General features: G+C 32.2%; 1 protein-coding gene across 1 annotated transcript in view; it reads left to right on the top strand.

The window, feature by feature from the left end:
- Positions 1–21,369, top strand: part of LOC114344934 (endoribonuclease Dcr-1) — a 78,521-nt gene that overhangs the window by 16,723 nt on the left and 40,429 nt on the right. The window contains exons 2-3 of the mRNA XM_050651516.1: positions 1,011–1,851; positions 20,783–20,997. Of these exons, the coding sequence (XP_050507473.1) occupies positions 1,011–1,851; positions 20,783–20,997 (1,056 nt within the window). The remainder of the gene's footprint in view (positions 1–1,010; positions 1,852–20,782; positions 20,998–21,369) is intronic.

Raw genomic sequence — 21,369 nt, 5'->3', positions numbered from 1 at the left:
TTATTAAGGTCTAAATTTTGATATTAGTTTGAATTCCTGAATTTTATAAAGAGTAAATAAATGATAGTTTTTACATAAAATAGGGTTGTTGTTATTATGTTATTATAATTTTATTACGATTAAGGAACAAAACAAACGACTTAACTCAACAATAGATTAAAGCAAGAATTGTAACCAAATTAAAAGATAACTGGGCACTATCAGAGGCAGCATAACATTTTAACATAAGCAGAACCACAGTTTTTTTGCTACAGTTCGGTACCTAAGACATGCGATGCTTTAATTCTGCGACAAATTTTTGTCTTCCTTCCCGGAAACTGTGACATAATTCTTGCAGTTTTCGCATATTCAAAAGGATTCTCTTCTAATCTCTCCAAAAGCGTACGATCTTCATGAGCGGTAGATATTTTTGTGCTTACAGAACCTTGCTTTTTTTTCGAGAGTTTCTTGTTCTCTCTATCTTTTATTAATATTAAAAACTGTTTTTCTGCTTACCTTAAAATGGTTCGATACGGCAAATAGTGACCAACAATCTTCTAATTTCGTTACAATTCTTGCTTTTAGTTCTTTGCTAGCATGTGGAACCATTTTTTAAGGTTGAACAGAATAAGTTATCTGACAAATTTTAAGATTTGGCAGTGACAGTGACAGTATGTAAATAATAAGTATTTATCCTTCAAAATACACTGCTCAATTTTCTACAAAATACGCTTCAAGAGTCGTATCAGTTTTTTTAGGAACCAGCTGTATAATTTAGAAATTATAGCATTTTCATATACCCACCTTTTCACCCATTCAGTGCCAATCACGTTAATTAACGTCATACTTTGCCCTGGTCTAGCACCAGTGACGTTTTCGTATATCTTAAGTAAACTATGCTCAGCACCTCCATAATCGATTAGCGCACAGTGAAAATGCCAGATCACGGTGTGGCATTCGATGTGTTAAAATAACATGTTTAACAACATTAAACTACTTAAATTGCTTTTGTATTATCTTTTTTATTTTAGTCTCTGTCAAATGTACATGATGACTTATGGTGGATATCAGCATTGTTTTCAGTTGAAAAAGTAGCAGATAGTAGAAGTGAAGCAAGACAGGCTGAAAATGAGCACAAAACCCAGGAAGAAGTACTGCGAAAGTTCAGGTGCCATGAATGTAATATTCTCGTTTCCACATCTGTACTAGAACAAGGCTGTGATTTACCAAAGTGCAACTTAGTTATTAGATTTGATTTGCCAAACACATTTTATAGTTACATTCAAAGTAAAGCAAGAGCTAGAGCTCCTGAGGCTCATTATATTCTTTTTGGGAATGAACAGGAGCTTGATAAATTTGTAGACAATTTAGCTGAATATAATGAAGTAGAAAATACATTACTTAGAAGATGTTATAGTCTAGAGCCCAATAAAAATGAAGAAATGGTTGCTGATATGTACAATAATCTATGCAAACCATACCAACCCTTATCAGAGGAAGGTGCACCCAGTATTACTTTAATCAATGCGATCTCTTTACTTAATAAATATTGTGCCAAGCTACCTAGTGACACTTTTACCAGACTAACTCCTATATGGTCAGAGGACAAAACTAATGATGGTAAATTTATTTGTCATCTTCGACTTCCAATTAACTCTCCAGTTAAGAAAACCATCAGCAGTCCACCAATGCCGAATGGTTTATTGGCGAGGAGGGCTGCAGCGTTTATGATCTGCCAGCTTCTACACATGACCAAAGAATTAGATGATTACCTTCAACCAATTAGCAAGGAAAATTTTCGGGCTACAGAAGATGATTGGGTGAATTTTGCTCTGGATGAATCTGATGATGAAACCTCTGAAGTTCGGCCAGGTATGTAGAAATCATTGAGTATAGAGGGGATTTTACTATGACGATTAGTTAAAACAGGCCTAATGCAATATTCTGCAACTCAGTTCTATGTTCATAGGGGCTAAGTGATTTCCTGAATGTTCCATAAAATGTAATCTAACTATATACAGGGTGTTTGGTACCGAATGGGCCATAGCTTAACCATAGATTTCTGGGGTTAGCTAACTTTAGTACGAAAGTTGATAATAACCGACATAAAGTCAAAGTTCAACTTTTATTTTATTAATTCTTGAATATTTCCTGACAGGCATGGGATAACAACACGTAATTTGGTAAGCGGGTGTTTTTTGGGACGAGACATCTAAATTCGCCACCAAAAAGTATGTATTACCCAGAGGGCGCCACATACATCTTTCACGCGCTCATTTAAAATGTTCATTTTTTTTTATTATGCACTGTACATAGTTTTTGAATCAAAACTTTAATTACCCTATTATTTTTACTTAAAACAGGTATACTATATTCATCTCGATAAACTCCAGCATTTTCGAGATAAACGCATTTTAAATCTGCGATACAACATAATTTTGTGCACAATATCATAGGTACCTATTCCCCGAAAAATAACTTAAAACCATAATAATTTCCAAAAATGTATCAAAATTCCTTCAAATGGAATATCGCAAATTCCTTTAAATGGAATTTGCGATTCAATAACATAAATATGAGAACTTTCACAATTCTTTTGGTTTTAAGTTTATTTTTTGGGTGTAACTACATACAACGATATTATGCAGAAAATGTTGTTTCATCGCAGATTTAAAATGCGTTTATTTCGAAAACGGTTGACTTTAGCGAGATGAATGTAATATACTTTTTTTAAGTAAAAATATTAAGAGAATAATAGTTTTGATTCAAAAAGTAAGTATGTAGAATGGGTGATAAAAAAATCGAATGTATTAAATGAGCGCTGGAAGACTTATGTGACGCCCTCTGGGTAAAACATTATTTTTGGACACCCTGTAATTCGGTTATTATCAACTTTCGTACTAAAGTAAGTTAGTTTAAATCGACCTATTTTAATCCGGGAGCAGTGGCGCCGCACAGTGGGGATTAGTGGGCATAAGTTGGCATTAAATCATTGTCGATATATTATTGCCAATTTTTTTTTAATATTATAAATTGTGTGTACATATACAAAAACGATGTTTTTTTAAAGGTTTTTTTCTTCTTCTTTATGTGCCTCTCCGTGACGAATGTTGACGATCATCATGGTAATCGTTATTTTATCTGCAGCAGCGCGAAAAAGCTGCACAGATGTTGTGTTGAAGCAGATTCCCAGGTTTTTTAACCAGGATATTCTTCTTCTTCCTGGACCTCGCTTTCCAAATTTTTTTCCTTGAAAGATGGCTTGTTCAAAAAATGTTTTGCTCAAACTTAATTTTCAAAGCTGCATATCCGTAGTTACTTGGTACCGATATTGATTTAAATGATATTTGAAATTTAATCATTTTAATTTAAAATAAATCTACAGTCTAATTTACTTGTTTTTATGTATATTTAATAATATTATCTCATTTTATCTCCATTGGGTATTGATGTATTGAAGGCTGTCGACACTTTAATTCCAGTGGATCCTCCGATCCAATCATCCTCCGCTTGAATGCAGTTTGACACTCAAAATCACACATGATCATTCATCTGGTGAAGAGTATTATTATGACTTTGTTCATGCTGACTATGCAGCAATTCGTTCTTCCCTCGAAGCAATTAATTGGGATGGTGCACTTCAAGGAAAAGAGCTCTCTGACATGATTTCTGTATTTTACGATATTTTTTATTACATCATTGATCGTTTTGTTCCGCTAAAAAAAAATCTGTGATAAGAAATATCCATGCTGGCACTCCTCTGAACTGAAGAAGTTGCTTCACGAGAAGAAATCAGCGCACAACATATACAAGAGCACAAGGTGTCCAGAAAGTTATGCAGCATTTAGTAACTTAAGAACTAGATGTAAATTTTTATCAAGAGAGTGTTATGCCAATTACATTCAACGCACCGAACATTCTATTATTAATAACGTTAAATCTTTTTGGAAATTTATAAGTAGTAAAAGGGAAAATAATGCTATACCTAATACAATGACTCTTGGAGATCGTACTGCTCTCAATGGAACTGATATCGCTAATCTTTTTGCTAACCAATTCTCTTCCGTCTATACAAACCAATCCTTACATCCGCATGTAACCCAGATTTCACCTTTGGTTAATGTGTCTAATTATCACATTGAAATTTCAAAAATCTACGAAAAACTGTCTGAACTTAATATCAACAAAGGTCCTGGTCGTGATGGAATTCCCCCTACCTTTCTTAAAACATTCAGCTTCATTCTATCGCGCCCACTTTTTGAAGTTATACTTCTTTACGCGCATATGCGGGTGAATTTTAATAGGATTAAAACCTTTGATCCCGGCGCAGTCGCATTACAACTTTGCTCTGATTGGATGTTCAAATGACATGACAAAAATTATCCAATATGGCAGCTGTATCACAGCTGTGGAACTGTGGTTTGGTTATGTATGATGTATGGTTGTTGCGTTTTAAAATTTGTAGGAAGAGAAACAACAAACAAAAAGTTAGTTAATGGTTATACTGCCTTTTTCAATAGTTTTCATATTATATTTTTGGACTTATTGACATAGAAGAGATGATTGTTGCATGTCAATGTGAAAGCCCATCAAACTGTGACTAGTATGAGTGCCACAAAATTACTGATAAAAAAACCTATTAGCTTGAAGGCGTAGAGAACTGTGGATAACAACAATCAACCGCGACGATCTACGATCTCGCTTATTCAAAGCTAAAGAATCTTACACTGGTAAGTGTTTTAAAAATAGTAGATCAAATTTTGTTATGATATTGTCAAATTGTGAAACGTCAAAATATTTATATTTCATTTATTAACATTAATATTAATAATACAACTTGCGCAATTTGAAAAATGTGGTTTAAAAGGTTTTTTATTATAATTTTGTGTCTTTGGATTTGTCTTCCTTGGGCGTAAAATAATAAAACATCTATTTTTATATTTCACTTGTCACCGTGATGTGTAAATATGTATATCTGACACGTTAATAGTATGTGCCTTGATGGTCTTGTTGGTAGAGCATTGGACCAGAGATTGAGAATTCGCGAGGTTGCGGGTTCAATTCCCGGACGATTCATACTTTTTTCGTTTTTTTTTTAATATTTGGCATTGTTAAGTTTTGGTTAAATTTTGGTAATTATTGTTAATTTTTTCTATTGTAACTGTTAAGTAGGTATATTTATTTCGTTGAAATTATATTATAATAGAAGTATAACTTCTTACGTGCGTACAAAGTACACACACATTCTTTTTTATATATTTAACAAGTCTCTATTAACAGGGTAATTTCCAGACTACTGGAAAAACTCTTTATGTCACTCCAATATATAAATCAGGTCGAAAATCGGATATAGGTAACTATCGTCTCATTTCTATTCTTAGTGATATTCCTAAAGTTTTTGAGAGCATTATTTCCGATTGTTTAAGTTATGACTGCTCGCCAATTATAGGGGCCCAACAATTTGGATTTACATCCAAAAAATCAGCAGAATTGGGTCTCATAACATATGTTGATTTTTTGACAGATGCTCTTGAGAGGGGTTTACAAGTTGACTCTGTGTATACTGACTTTGCCAAAGCTTTCGACAAAGTTAATCATGAGCTCTTGATTCATAAACTTTATTTATACGGAGTTGATGGCCTTATATTGAAGTGGCTCAAGAGCTATCTTACGCAAAGATCGCAAATTGTCAGGGTTAATCATTACTATTCTCATACCATCTCTGTTACCTCAGGTGTACCACAAGGATCACACTTGGGACCTCTGTTGTTTAATATATTTATCAATGATCTAATACCCTGTTTCCAAGTAAGTGAAACTTTGTTATTCGCTGATGATTTAAAATGTTTTAAAATAATCACATGTGAGGCTGATTCACTTAGTCTACAAGGTGATATTGATCGCCTATCTAACTGGTGTATGCAAAATGGTATGTGTTTGAATGCATTTAAATGCCATATTCTTCTTTTCATCGAACTCATCATCCAATCATCTTCGAATATAGTATAAATAATCTGACCTTACATTCTGCCTCTGAAACTAAGGATCTAGGTGTGATCCTTGACTCCGCCCTTAGCTATAAATCACACATTTCCAGTACAATACAGAAGCCTATGAAGATGCTTGGCTTTATAAAAAGAACCACCAGAGACTTTACTAACATCTCGGCTATTAAATCCCTTTATTTCTCCCTGGTTAGATCTCATTTCGATTACTGTTCCACAATTTGGTCCCCCTATTACCTTACTCATAAACTGAAACTTAAGGCTGTCCAACACAATTTTCTGAGATATACTGTCACTAAGATGCATGTATACTACGACTATTCTGCATTAGAGCGCATACTGAACTTACCTCCTCTTGAGGTACGCAGAAAACAAAGAAACTTAATAATTCTATTTAAAATTATCAATGGGCTGTGTAACTGCCCCGAGCTTCTCTCCAAAATATCTCTATTTGTCCCCAGTCGTTCGACTAGGCAGGTGCAAACCTTTTATGTTTCTTTTCATAGATTCAATTATTCTTACAACACATTTATTCCTAAAACTCTTCGATTAGCTAACTCATTAAATAACCTTGAAATTTTTAATATATCAGTTTCCCGCTTTAAAAATCATATTTCTTCACTAATTTTTTAACTTTTTTATACTTTCGGCCAGAGCTTTTGTATTGCGATTAGTGTTACATGACCTGTATGTATTAGATAACTCAAAACCGTTATACCTTGGAACATTTCTGAAATGATTTATGTGTTATCTTTTGTTTGTAATTGTACTGACCTATATGTTATCTTATTCTTTTTTCTTTTTTGTAACTGTACTACTCATAGAATTATTTTTTCTCAAACCACTTTGTTATGTTATGTTATATTATGATAATTTAGAACACTGTAACATTTATATCTGAATAGGGCTTGCCCGTGAATAAATAAATAAATAAATAAATAAATAAATAAAAATTATTTATATCTCAAAACAACTGTGTTAAGGTTGATCTGAACCCCCCCAAAAATAAACTACACATTCAAAAAATTTGAAAAAAATTGAGAAGGTATATGTGATCACTATAAGTATTTTGACAAATTTTGAGCAAACTTCATGTTTTCGTTTTCGAAAAAACTCAAAAAAACTCCTTTTTTTCAAGTATAAAGCGGGAAAACTAAACATACAATTTTGTTAATTTTCTTACAGCATAAAGATATAATCCTAGGAAATACTTATGAATTTTTTTAAAATTTTTGAATGTACAGTTTTGCCACAGTAGGAAAAAATAATATGTTTCGGCTTATAATAAAGCTACCGGTAAGAAATTGGATAAAATTTCAATAACAACATATATAAAACTGTAACAATGGAAAATATTTCGAATAAAATGTTGAATATTTTTTCCTAAACATATGAAAAATCTCGATTAACAAGAATTATATCTTGAATTGCCGCTAAGAATTTGTGCAGCCATGACATGGCGCCATCTACACCATCGGTAATATTTATGTTCGATAGATAGCAGTGCCTTCTGCTTCAATCGCGTCACACAGAACTTTATCCTAACAGCGTTGCCATATCAATTACTTTGTACAACAAAATGTTTTAATGTTAGTAGGTAATATAAGCCTACTACTATAACGTCTATTTATAAGGCATCAACGTGACCTTCTGAAATTATTAATTTAACTACTTTTGTTGAAATATTTTCAGTCCCCTTGGCCGTATTAGATTTTGATATATTTAGGGCCGGTACTTTCTGTTTCGATTAAACCCTAGTTGGCAATTGGCATTTTAATGTTTTTAAGTACCATAAAGTTGTCTTTTTTTATTTGTATTTTTTCATGTATCTCTGAAGCTTTGTATTTGACTATATTTTGAATTGGAATTGGAGCATAGTCTTCATTTGTCAAATAGTGTTTCTAATAACTACCATCCATGGTATTTCTCTTTTGTTGCACTTTTATGTTTATTAAAGATTTTAACTGAAATTATTACTTTATCTTTAAAATTTTCATTGTCCATTACTTTTTGCATTTGTGGTGAGCTAAATTTAAGGGAAAACAATTGGACGATATGTAAATTGATATGGAGTAAGAGCAGTAAATAACCACTTCTAAAATTAATTGAGGAGAGGTTAAAAATATTTTCACCTTCATATTAAAAATAAAAAAGGATCAATATACAACGAATAATAGGTAACAATCAATTTTAAAAATCTTACATATATATTGATTTCTTCTCTGTACAAAAACAACAGAAATAAATAAGACAAAAGAAAAAATGTGTTGTCACTTAATAATAGGTATGTCAAAAAAACGTATTGATTAGTCTGATGGAAGTAGAACTTAAAACTGTTATATGGAGCTAATCTGGATCGGTATAAATTAAATGAGAAAGAAAAAAAATCTAATAAACAGTTTCTTTAAGAGCAGGAAGAGAAAGATTATGGAATATTAGAAAATGAAAACGGCGCGGCAGAATAATCATCGATAAAGAACTAAAAAGAGGAAACGCGATAACGATATCTGGAACAATTGTTTTATCTGATAAGAAACGAAGAACAACCAGAAATTGCTATCAAAATAAAAAATATAGTAAAGCAGTGTGGATTGTTCCTGTGTTTGAAAAAGGTTATGGGTTTTTACGAGCTTGTCCGGAGTCCGGACGGGTCAGTAAGTGACAATAATATTGTGGAAGTTAAGTGACTGTATTCATCCCGAGAATATACATCTCTAGAGGCAGCCGAATCCATAAAAACATGTAGCTTGTTAAGTGAATGTCCCTAAAGAAAACAATAACTTCTTCTTTAGCCTGGTTGCATCCACTCCTGGACAAAGGCCTCCCATGAGTTCTCCACTCTTCTCTGTTTTGTGCTATTTGGTACCAGTTTCTCCCCACTTTTGCTTTGAAGTCATCTAGCCATCGTCTTTGTGGTCTTCCTCTGCTACGACTATGCTTGCGTGGTCTCCAATGTAAAATGTTTCTCGTCCACCTTTCATTGTTTTGCCGTGGCACGTGTCCTTTTATATCCAGCTCCATTTCATTTGCGCAATTCTTCCAATAACATATTCCACCTTCGTCCTGTTTCGTACGTCCCATTTCGAATATGTTCTCTCAGAGATACTCCTAAGATAGCTCGTTTGATGGCCCTCTGTGTTGTTCTTAATATATTGGCTGATAACCCTGTAAGTGTCACGGTCTCCACTCCATAAGTCATAACTGGTAGAATACAACTGTTGAGTACCCTTTTTTCTAGATTTATTGGTATCTTTTTGTTTTTCAACACATCACTGAGTCTTGCAACTGCTGTCCAAGTAATTCAGATTCTTATAGCTATCTCGTCCGTTTGATTCTGTTTGTCTAGTTTGATCGTGTGACTCTTCGACACTTTCGATCTCACTTCCAACTAAGTCGATTCTGATATTTTGATTTGTCATCACTTTTGTTTTATTTAAATTCATTTTTAAACCGCCTTTCTCAGATTCATGTTTAAGCATCTTTAATATGTAGATTGGTTCTTCTGTATTGTTTCTTATGAGCACTATGTCATCGGCAAATCTTAGATGACTTCCTTGCGTTATTCATTCCGTTTAATACGGTCCAGAGTTCTATGGAATCGAATGCCCCATTGTACAGCAAGAACAACAATACAAATGAAATATTAACGGTAGGCGGCCAGCAGTCTGAGAGAGTAAAAAATATATTTACTGGGAACGATAATCACAGAAAATAACGATTATACTCCAGAAATAAGAGAGAATTGAAAAAGCACGTGCCAACTTCGTGAAAATGAAAAAGATTTTATGCAGCAAAGATCTGATATTGGCCCTCAGAATAAGGCTAATTATATGTTATGTACACAGTGTGCTTTACTAAGGAGCTGAATCATGGACATTAAATCGAAATGCAATAAATCGACGAGCAAGACAGAGAAGAACTAGTTTTGGTGTTAGTGAAATAGTTTTGAGTATTTTTTTCTGTTAACAATCATTTTTAATATCTTTATTATAACCTTTTTGGACCTTATTCTGCGGTATCTCATGAAACTGATTACGCAAAAAGATCTCATGGCAATATTTTTCCCAAGAAACACGATGTTTTCGCCTAAACATATTTTGCCGAATTTAAAATCAAAATCCTATTCTTTTCTTCTATTCTTTTTCTATCATACATTGACTTTATTCTCTCAGATATTTTTAGTTCTTTACACGTTGATGAACAGAACGTCTATAGACGACATTTTTAAAATAACGAGTTATGACAAAAAATCGGTAGATTTTTATAGATTTTTTGTCACATTACATCTACAGATGCATATGAAATATAATACGACATCCATGGTCGTCGTCCACATGTTTACAAAAAACATATTGTTTCCATAAAACAAATTTAGCAATTTCGCTATTACACTGGCGGACAAAAAATTTAGGTCACTAGATGAATTATTTGATGCCTTGGATTTCCTAAACCTGTTGTCCGATTTGAATGAATTTTTAAGTATGTTATAGCTTTATTATTTAAGAATCTTAATGTGTTAATATTGTTGCTAGACAGGTAAGTGTCATTTTATACCGGATGTAACAATCATACTGTGTTTTTCCTTAAAGTTCGGAACACTCTGTGGAATATTATAGTATAGATAAAATATTAAGATTAGAACTCAATTGTAGCCTTAGGCTTTCTTAATATTTTCTTTTTTGATTCATTTGCTTATGTTGGATAATAAAAAAGCTACGTACTTTAACAACTAGCCATGTTCTTCATCAATACAGGGTGTTTCTAAGTAAGGGCGACAAACTTTAAGGGGTAATTCTACATGAAAAATAATGACAATTTGCTTTATAAACATATTATGTCCACAAATGCTTAATTTCCGTGATACGGATGTTGAATTTTTTCTTACCAACTGACGGTTTATTTCTTGCTCTAAAACCGATTGAGATATGCAACTGAAATTTGGTAGGTTTAAGAGGTAGTTATTGCGCATTGTTTGACATACCATTAAGAATTTTATATTCACCATTGGCGTTCATACGGGTATAAATATTTTAGATACATCCCGTATGCACGCCAATGGCGAATATAAAATTCTTAATTGTATGCCAAACAATGCGTAATAACTACCTCTTAAAACCTACCAAATTTCAGTTGCATATCTCAATCGGTTTTAGAGCAACAAATAAACCGTCAGTTGGTAAAAAATTCAACATCCCGTATCACGGAAATTAAGCATTTGTGGACAATGTTTATAAAGCAAACGGTAATTATTTTTTCATGTAGAATTACCCCTTAAAGTTTGTTGCCCTTATTTAGAAACACCCTGTATTGATGAAGAACATGGCTAGTTGTTAAAGTACATACCTAACTTTTTTATTATCCAACATAAGCAAATGAATAAAAAAAGAAAGTGTTAAGAAAGCCGAAGGCTACAATTGAGTTCTAATTTCAATATTTGAGGCGTCCAGAGCAACAGTGGCCTAACCCACATCCCACAATTTTACCAAAATGCTTTTAATACATTAAAGTTATGCATTACTTCAGTGTTTTCAGATGCAGAGTGGCTGAAGCAACCATTGCTTGAACTAGTCTGCATCTGAAAACACTTAAATAAAGAATAACTTTAATGTAATAATATCGTTTTGGTAAAATTGTGGAATGTGGGTTAGGCCACTGTTGCTCTGACCGCCTCATTTTATCTATGCAATAATATTCCACAGAGTGTTCCGAACTTTAAAAGGAAAAACACAGTATGATTGTTACACCCGGTATAAAATGACATTTACCTGTCTAGCAACAATATTAACACATTAAGATTCTTAAATAATAAAGCTATAACATACTAAAAAAATCATTCAAATCGGACAACAGGTTTAGGAAATCCGAGGCATCAAATAATTCATCTAGTGACCTAAATTTTTTGCGCGCCAGTGTATATTCTACTTTGCAAAATTCATATAGTGTCACAACACTTGCTTATACATTTGACGCACTGTCCGTCAACGTGTTAAAAAGTTTATGTATAAACAAAATTTGTGCTAATACATTTTTACAAGATTGCAAGCAGTCATAAAATTTTATTACCATTTTTCAGTGTGAGATAAGAGATGACTAACAACTGGAATATTTAGTTACCGAGAAACATAATATGCAATTAGTCTATGATGTGAGGCCGCTCTCGTCTGAAAAAAATTCTGATTTGGTTTCTTTGCGGATTCCTATTCAAAAATGTCCCCTTTAAATAAATCAGAAGGGTGCCGGCGAAATTTTTGGGCAGAAATTGTCTAAACAATGTTTCTAAACAAATTCACAAGATTGGTAATTGGTATTTAGTGTAACTCAATCTGAATCTTTCTGAATCTATTTCGATTATGACTGGTCGATGTTGGCTGCGGGGGGAAACTATGGAGTACGGTTCGGAAGCTTGGGAGTAGTTGCAACTGTGAGTTACTCGAAACCCAGCATAGATCGAGGTTGCGCCTTTGCGCCATCTCCTATAAAAGAAAGTAGTTTTATCTTTTAGACTATGAATAAGGTGAATATTGATTTCTTCGGCCAACTCCAGGAGTTTCCCCCATTTACATATGGTGACTGCTTAAGTCCTGTAAGTCCTAAACTGTAGGTTGGTTGTTGGTTTTCCACAGTTTTGTCGTGCGATATGATTGGCGTATGTAATTGGTACATTGTAAATAATTAAAAAAATAAATAAATTGTTTATAAAACTATGGTAATAATAATATACAAAATTTAAAGAGAAGTAGTCCCGGTTGTGTGGTAGCTCCCGCATGAAAAATGCTTCCCATTCAGTTTCTCTGGAATTTCTGCTCAAAAATGTCTCCTTTAAACATTATCAGAAGGGTGCCGGACGGCATTTTTGGGCAGAAATTGTTTAAATAACTTTTTTCTACAACCGTGTTAAAAATGCAATTTTTAGCACTCCATACGAGCGTTAAAAATGCTACTTTAAGGCACTAGTGCTTTAAAATTTTTAAGGTACTGCAGTTAAAAGTGAATTGTCAAATTGTGAAACGTCAAAATATTTATATTTCATATTTCATTTATTAACATTAATATTAATAGTACAACTTGCTCAATTTGAAAAAGGTAGTTTAAAAGGTTTTTTAAAATTTAATTTAAACTGTATTATTGCATTTTTAACACGTATGTAGAAAAAACTATTAAAATTTGTTAGAATATACTTACAACAATAAAAGTAGATGTTATTCTATTGGGACCGTGCAAGTTCGCCAAAGCGACCTCTATTTCTACGCTCTGTACTTTTATTCGCACTTTTAATTATATTGGCCAATTATATTAGTCCTGGTTGCTGGATAATTGTCAAGACCATAGTCCAAAAAAATAATAAGAAGAAAAAAATAAGATGCAGGTTATGTTTAGCAAACGTAAACAATTGTATGTAGTAAATAAAATCCGTTATTAAAATGCAGTATTGCAAGCAAAATACAATTAATTAAATTTATCTTTATATAATAATTGCATATCATATCAATATTGTGGAGCAATATATAATTTTTCTAAGTCAATGACAGAAGGTATGAAATATACGTCAATTTGACAATTTCAATTGACAATATGAATTATTTAAGATAGTTGCAATATTTCTCCGCGACTCGCGCACGGTCGTTTCTCGTTTCCCTTTCCAAGTACTTGCACACCGCGAATAGTTGTTATGTTATGATTTACGTATTGACAGTATAGACGGTTTTGATGTAATGTCAAGAAAAATATAAAAATGGAATGTCAGTCAAGTTCAAGTAAAAGTTTTTGTAGGTATTGTCATTGTCCTGTAAATGAGAATGAATAAATTATAATTGTTGATATACAGAGAGAGTCTGTAAAGTGGAATAAATTCAATATCTCAAATACTAATTGTTTTTTTGGAAAATGCTCAGACCCGTCGATTAGTATTTCAAATTGTCCTTTTTGACATTCAATAATAATGTATACAGGGTGTCCCAATTTAGAGATATGACGTCATCGTCGATTTTCTTAAATGGCAACACTGTAATTTTGATAGCTAATTTGATAGGGTTTGTAAAGTTATACATAACTGCAAAATATCAAATTTTTATTTTCTACCATTTACAAGATAATAGAAAATAACAAAGTTATATCTGTAATTTGGAATATATTCAATAATTAAAATACTAACTGTTTTTTTGAAAAATGCTCAGACCTGTCGATTAGTATATCAAATTGTCCTTTTTAACATATAATAATAATGTATACAGGGTGTCCCAATTTAGAGATATGACGTCATCGTTGATTTTCTTAAATGGCAACACTGTCATTTTGATAGCTATTTTGATAGGGTGTGTAAAGTTATACACAACTGCAAAATTTCAAATTTGTATTCTCTACCATTTAGATGATAATAAAAAATAACAAAGTTATGAAAAAGAAGTAATCAACTAATAATTGAATTTAATTATTTCAATAAATTAAGCAAAAACTCATAATGTTGCCCTCAATTATTGTCAAATTGTCAATGGGCAACGTTATGAGCATTTGCTTAATTGAAGTAAATAAATTCAATTATTATTTGATTACTTCTTGTTCTTCATAACTTTGTTATTTTTTATTATCTTGTAAATGGTAGGGAATAAAATATTGAAATTTTTCAGATGTGTATAACTTTACACACGCTATCAAAATAGCTATCAAAATGATAGTGTTGCCATTTAAGAAAATCAACGATGACGTCATATCTCTAAATTGGGACAACCTGTATACATTATTATTATATGTCAAAAATGACAATTTGATATACTAATCGACGGGTCTGAGCATTTTTCAAAAAAACAGTTAGTATTTTAATTATTGAATATATTCCAAATTACAGATATAACTTTGTTATTTTCTATTATCTTGTAAATGGTAGAGAATAAAAATTTGATATTTTGCAGTTATGTATAACTTTACAAACCCTATCAAATTAGCTATCAAAATGACAGTGTTGCCATTTAAGAAAATCGACGATGACGTCATATCTCTAAATTGGGACACCCTGTATACATTTTTATTGAATGTCAAAAAGGACAATTTGAAATACTAATCGACGGGTCTGAGCATTTTCCAAAAAAAACAATTAGTATTTGAGATATTAAATTTATTCCACTTTACAGACTCTCTCTGTATAAGACGTTTGTAGAAAAAATATTGTACGTGTTAAAAAGTACATTTTTAAGGCACTCGTGTGAATTACAGAATTCGCTTCGCTGATTCTGCAAACTTTCACATACCTGCCTTAATTAGACGTGTACTTTTAAACTTAAGACTTATATCATAAATAACTATTAAATTTTATTTTTAACGCGCATAATTAACAAGTAAAAAACAACGATTTATTTTTGAAATAAGCCCCGGTTACCCAGCAAAATCTTAAAATTAAATGTTTAAGCTTCGATTTTAGGCACTTATCAACTACAAAAATAATAATAATTATCAGTTTTCAAGCCTCTAACTCGAATATGCGTATGTTCGCATTTTTCAGATTTTAAATCGCTTATAACTCAAAAACTGTAAACTTGTCAGAAAAATGAAAACAAACTTTTTTATTTAGTATTACCCGAAAAACCTGAAAAAATATTTTCCCGTGTAAAATAGAAGATTGTTGAAATAGAACCTGCCGCATCGGCATTAAAATTGAATGGAGGCATAATAACATCAACGAATTGAACGAATATAATAATAGCTCATAGAGGAAGCTTTTATATGAAACAGATGGTCACGTTTATAAGGAGGCTTGTTGACGAGGGATGTTACGGCCGCAGAGCGGGCGGTGGTGAGATGACGGTGACTACGGACGTTGTCAGATCTATGCACCTCCATAGCACCTACTCAGTTGGAACGCAAAATCCTATGCTAAAACGTTACAGGGCCGTAAACTTCTACTCACTATATATTCTTTGATACATTTTAAAAAGAACGGTCTAAATTTAAGATAGAACCGACTACTCTTCATAATTTTGAAAAAAAAAACTTTAATTCAAGCACTTGGCTATTTCAGATATATTAATATACATAAAACTAAGTTTTTAAACTTCGAAAATGCTTATTATCGCATTTTTCAGATTTTAAATCGCCCTTAACTCGAAATCTATCAACTTTTGAGAAAAATGACAACACACCTTTCTTGTTAGAATGGCCCAAAAAACCTAAAAAAATATTTTCCGGAGCAAAAAGGGTGATCTTTTGAATTTCTTAAAAAAAAATTTTAAACAATTTCTGGCCAAAAATTTCGGCCTGCGCACTTCATATTTCCTTAAAGAGAACATTTCTGAATAGGAATCCGCAGAGAAACCGAACCATAATTTTTTTTAGACGGGACCGGCATCACAACATGGACTAAATGTTTCTTGCTACATTACATTGTTATTAGGCCTTGATAAAATTACTGTCTAAACAATTTGGCAACAGGGCCAATTGAGCCAATGGGTGTAAGGACAGAATAGTGTTCAGGTTTCTACATTATTACAGAGTCATCATGTAGAAATCTACAATTAAGTTGAAAATGTTACCACAGTAACATGCTACAGTACAGCCATCTCTAGGATCAGAAACAAATTAATTAAGGGTTCATATCAACCTTAACATACTTTTTGAAAAATTACCTAACCAAATTTTTCTTTAAAACCATTTACCGCATATTTATAAGCATAACATAAAATTTTGTAGGTAACATATTGAAAAACTTAAACTACAGATCATCATCAGAATCATCAGATGTGACATCAACATCTTGCACATTCGGAGATTTCAACATATGCACTAATATGCAGTGCTTCCACTTGCAGGTGTTCTAATTTCTTTCTTTTTATGTTTCGTTTGCTTGTGATCAGTTGATCGCTACTAATCGACAAAAAGTGGAATAAGTACATTTTAATTCTTTTTTGATCTACTACACTTTCTTGGACTAGGGTGTTATTCAATTTAATTAGGTTAACATAACCTTACAAAAAATACAATTGTGAAAAAAGGAGCAAATATGAGCAAAAAGTTAAAATTACTTTTTAAAGAATAGTACTCAAACTCAAGCTTTCAAAATAAAACAAAATTAAAGTCGATCATTCTTGGAACACTAACAAATCACTTACTCTTTTTGAAAAATGCATGTTTTGATATTTTATACAGATAATTTTAGACAACATATTATAAGAAACTATATTTATGTAATTAATAAATCACATTAATTTGTAATAATATTGTCACTAATTTGAAGATCAAATATGCGTAGCCAATTTTACTCGTAAATTAATTTTTTACTTGAAATAAGTAGTACATTCTTTCACGGTTTTTGCTCTACATTTTAAAGAACCGCTTGGATTGACATGAAATTTGGCATACGCATAGCTTACATGTCAAAGAATAAAAGTGATAGTGTGCCAATGTGTGCTTTTGCCCTGGGGGTGACTTTCACCCCCTCTTGGGGGTGAAAAAATATATGTCTAAAATAAGTCCGGAAATGGATAAACTGACTAATTTTAAGTAATTTTTGCTCCATAGAGCTATTTCGTAAAGTCAACACTTTTCGAGTTATTTGCGAGTGAATATGTTCATTTTTCAACAAAATAACTACATTTTTAGACGGTTTTTCGCAAATATCTTAAAAAGTAAATATTTTGTCGAAAAAACGTTCTTAGCAAAAATATAGTCAGTAAAAAAGTAAAAAAATGGTGTACGCGTTAGGTCTCTGGACCTCGTAGAACCAGAGTTATAGCCAATGAAAAATAGATTCATATTTACCAAATTTCAAATAGAATATTTCGAAGTGAAATATCCAAAAAATTAAGCACTTTTTGGGGAAAACCCATTATAACTTTTTTAAAGTGTTTAAAAAAAGCTTTATTTCTGTTTTTATAAAAAGTTTCTAGCATTAAATTTAAGCAAGTTACGCTCAAAATAAAGTTGGTCCATTTTGGTTTGGCAAAAAAAATCGGGAAGATCACCCCCTAATTAGCAACTTAAATAAATGAAATTAATCGTTACCGCTCCACAAATTATTTTACTTATGTTGTGTTTATAAATGATCTGTAAGTTTCATCGATTCAAAGTGCTTATTTTTGAAAAAATTTGGTTTTAAAGTAAAATTTTTAAAAATTTTAATTTTGAAAAATATGATTTTTTTCAAAATAACTTAAAAATTGTTAGAGATACCAAAAATCTCGAAAAACAAAAAAGTCAGCATTACTTTTCTGAATATTATGTATTTTTTTGTTTTTCTGTTAGAAAAAAATTGATTAAGATTTGGTGTTTCTAAATTTGCATACATTCGTGATCAGTGACTCGTTCAACCCCTTTTAACTACAGCCCTTTCAAAAATAAGGACTTTGAACCGATGAAACTTACAGATCATATAAACAATACATACACGAAACAAGAAACTTGTGAAGTCGTAACGAATAAGTTCATTTGAGATACTAATGGGGGGGTGATTTTCCCGATTTTTTTACCAAAAAAAAAGAGACTAACTTTATTTTGAGCGTAACTTGTTTATTTTTGATGGTATAAATTTTTTTTATAAAACAAAAATGAAGCTTTTTTCAAACACTTTAAATAAGTTGTAATGAGTTTTCCCCGAAATGTGCTTCATTTTTGGTTATTTCACGTTAAAGTATTCCATTTGGAATTTGACGAATATGAACCTATTTTGAATTAGCTATAACTGCGCTTCTACTAGGTATAGAGACGTGATATATACACCATTTTTTTAAATTTTATACAGACTATATTTTTGCTAAGAATGTTTTTTCGACAAAATACTTACTATGTGAGTTATTTGCGAAAAACCGTCTAAAAGCGTGGTTATTTTGTTGAAAAAAATGAACATATTCACTGGCAAATAACTCGAAAAGTATTGACTTAGTGAAAAAACTCTATAGAACAAAAGGTACTTAAAATTAGTCAGTTTATCCATTTCCGGACTTACTTTGGACGAATATTTTTTCACCCCCTACGGGGGTTGACAACCACCCCCGGGGCAAAAGCACATATCGGCAAAATATCACTTTTTTTCTTTGACTTGTTAGCTATGTGTATGCCAAATTTCATGTCAATCCAAGCGGTTCTTTAAAATTTAGAGGTTTTGCAATATTTTACCGTTAAAGAACGTACTAGAGTGGATCAAACGTAAGTCGAATCACGCTATCACGGCTTACGCATTGTTAACACGGGACTATGTGCACTTTGCGACGCGTCGCGACGGGTGGATGGGGATCGAATGGGGAAATAATGATGCCAAATAATACGTAGGATTGTGTACTATTGAATTAAAATGAAAACTACAGAAAATATTGTATTTATATTTTTTTATTTTAATGCAACTTTTTAGCTCTCCTGCCCCACTGTGCGTCGTGAGAACAAATCTCACATTTTATCCTTTTCCGTGATAACTTGATGAACATTTTTCAACATTGCTTCCCCACTGTGCGTCGTGAGAACAAATCTCACATTTTATCCTTTTCCGTGATAACTTGATGAACATTTTTCAACATTGCTTTCCACTCGGAAGTGCCGCGAAGAAGATCGTAGTAATGCGTAGAAAAAAATTTTTTAATTTTTTTTTATCTTTTTTATTTTTTATTTTGGAATTTACGGCTTTGGTGAGAACTGATTAGCTCTAAAATTGTTAGATATAGATATTTTTAACATAACAAGCAAATAAAAATATTATAAAATAGAAATTTGGTTTAACACTAGAAAGTCGGAGGGGCCGATTTGGCCCCTGTTACGATTTAAAGTTATTGTAGTTTTTTTTATTTGAGGCAATAATATTTTCATATTTTAAGACTTTTAATATTTTGATACAAAGCCTTATTTAAAACAAAAAAATATTGTTTACTAAATTTATTTAATGGTTTTTTTAACAAATCTACCATAGAAGTCTAAAGGGGCCAAATTGGCCCCGTGTAAGTTATTATCGTTTTCTGGTAAATTCGACGATCCTTTCTTTCAAATTCCTGTCGAATGGGTAAAATTATATTTATGTATGTTTATTGTAAATGGTTACCCTTATACTGGTACTGGTCATCTACGTAATAAAAATACAATTGTTGGCGAACACAAGTGAACACAAAGATGCAATTGTTGGTGTAGAGGACCAAATGACGCGTCTTTATACTGCAAAAGCAACTTCAAGACGATGGCCTATGTACGTGTTTTATCATACTCTTGACTTGGAAGCAATAAATGCATGGATTATTTATAAAGAAATAACTGGAAGTAGACTCAGTTTCCGTAAGTTTATTCTTCGGCTGTGTGAAGAATTATGGGCCCCATACCTTGTCTCCCGAAATCTGGAACTACGTCTAGCAACACCAGGTCTACCAACAACTATCACTGTTACTTTGTTATTTTGTAAAGGAAATCATACTTCAAATCATTGCCACGGTTGTAACAAGGCAATGTGTGGCAAATATCAAAAACTGCAAATTGTATGGTGTTCCGAATGTTTTTGATGGGCAGCGAATGTGTTAAACAATAAAAGTAAAAAATAAAATTAGATTCTACCGTCTAGAGTTGATTTAATTTCTTTAAACTGAGTTTTAATTGATTAAAGAACGTGGGGCCAAAATGATCCCTTCCGGCTTTCTAGGTAGGTATGCTAAGCCAGACATTCTAGTGTTAAATTCGTATTTAAATCTATATTGTGAGATTTTTTTCTCTACGCGCGACTACTTACGTTACAGAAGTGAGCGCGACTGCTCCCGGGTTAAGCTCAGGAATCTAAGGTTAAGCTAAGGCCCATTCGTTACCAAACGAACGTTTTTTATTATATTAAACATATTATCCACATTTAGGTACCACCAAACGTAGACAATATTATTATAAACGGATATCAGAAGCCCTCTTAAATTGCCATCCAGTTGCTGGGCAACCAACGTTCTTTTATAAAATAATGATGACATTAACATGCCCTTTACCTGAGGAACAAAATACAAGAGGCAGGAAGATTTATCCCCCAGAAGACTCCCTTCAAGGTTTTGGAATTCTAACTTCTAAAAGGATACCAAAGGTAAGTAACAATAAGTGAATCCTTTTTGTCGTATATTCGTTTAACTATTTTAATAGCGGGGCATGCCTTTTTATTAGTATTTTGTATCAAGGTTGAATATGTTTCTTAAAAATGTTTACAGCTTTCTGAAGGTTGAATGTCATAGTTTCGTTAAAAAATAAGATTAAACTTCCAACTAATTAAAAAAGCATAAAAGCGTATGGTATTGGCTGTATAAGGACAATGATGAGAATGAAATGTTGGAAAAGAAATAGGTTATAAGGTGGAAGAGATTGGAGAACTTGTAAGCACCTGATAGAATGAGAAGTCATTGTTAAAAGGAGTACATCGTTGAAAAGTGAGATTTCCATTTTTAAATGGAGTACATCGTTG

This window comes from Diabrotica virgifera, chromosome 5 (assembly GCF_917563875.1).
Source record: "Diabrotica virgifera virgifera chromosome 5, PGI_DIABVI_V3a".
Classification (NCBI taxonomy): domain Eukaryota; kingdom Metazoa; phylum Arthropoda; class Insecta; order Coleoptera; family Chrysomelidae; genus Diabrotica; species Diabrotica virgifera.
Note: the sequence above shows the minus strand (reverse complement) of the source record. Positions and strands in the feature narration are given on the sequence as shown.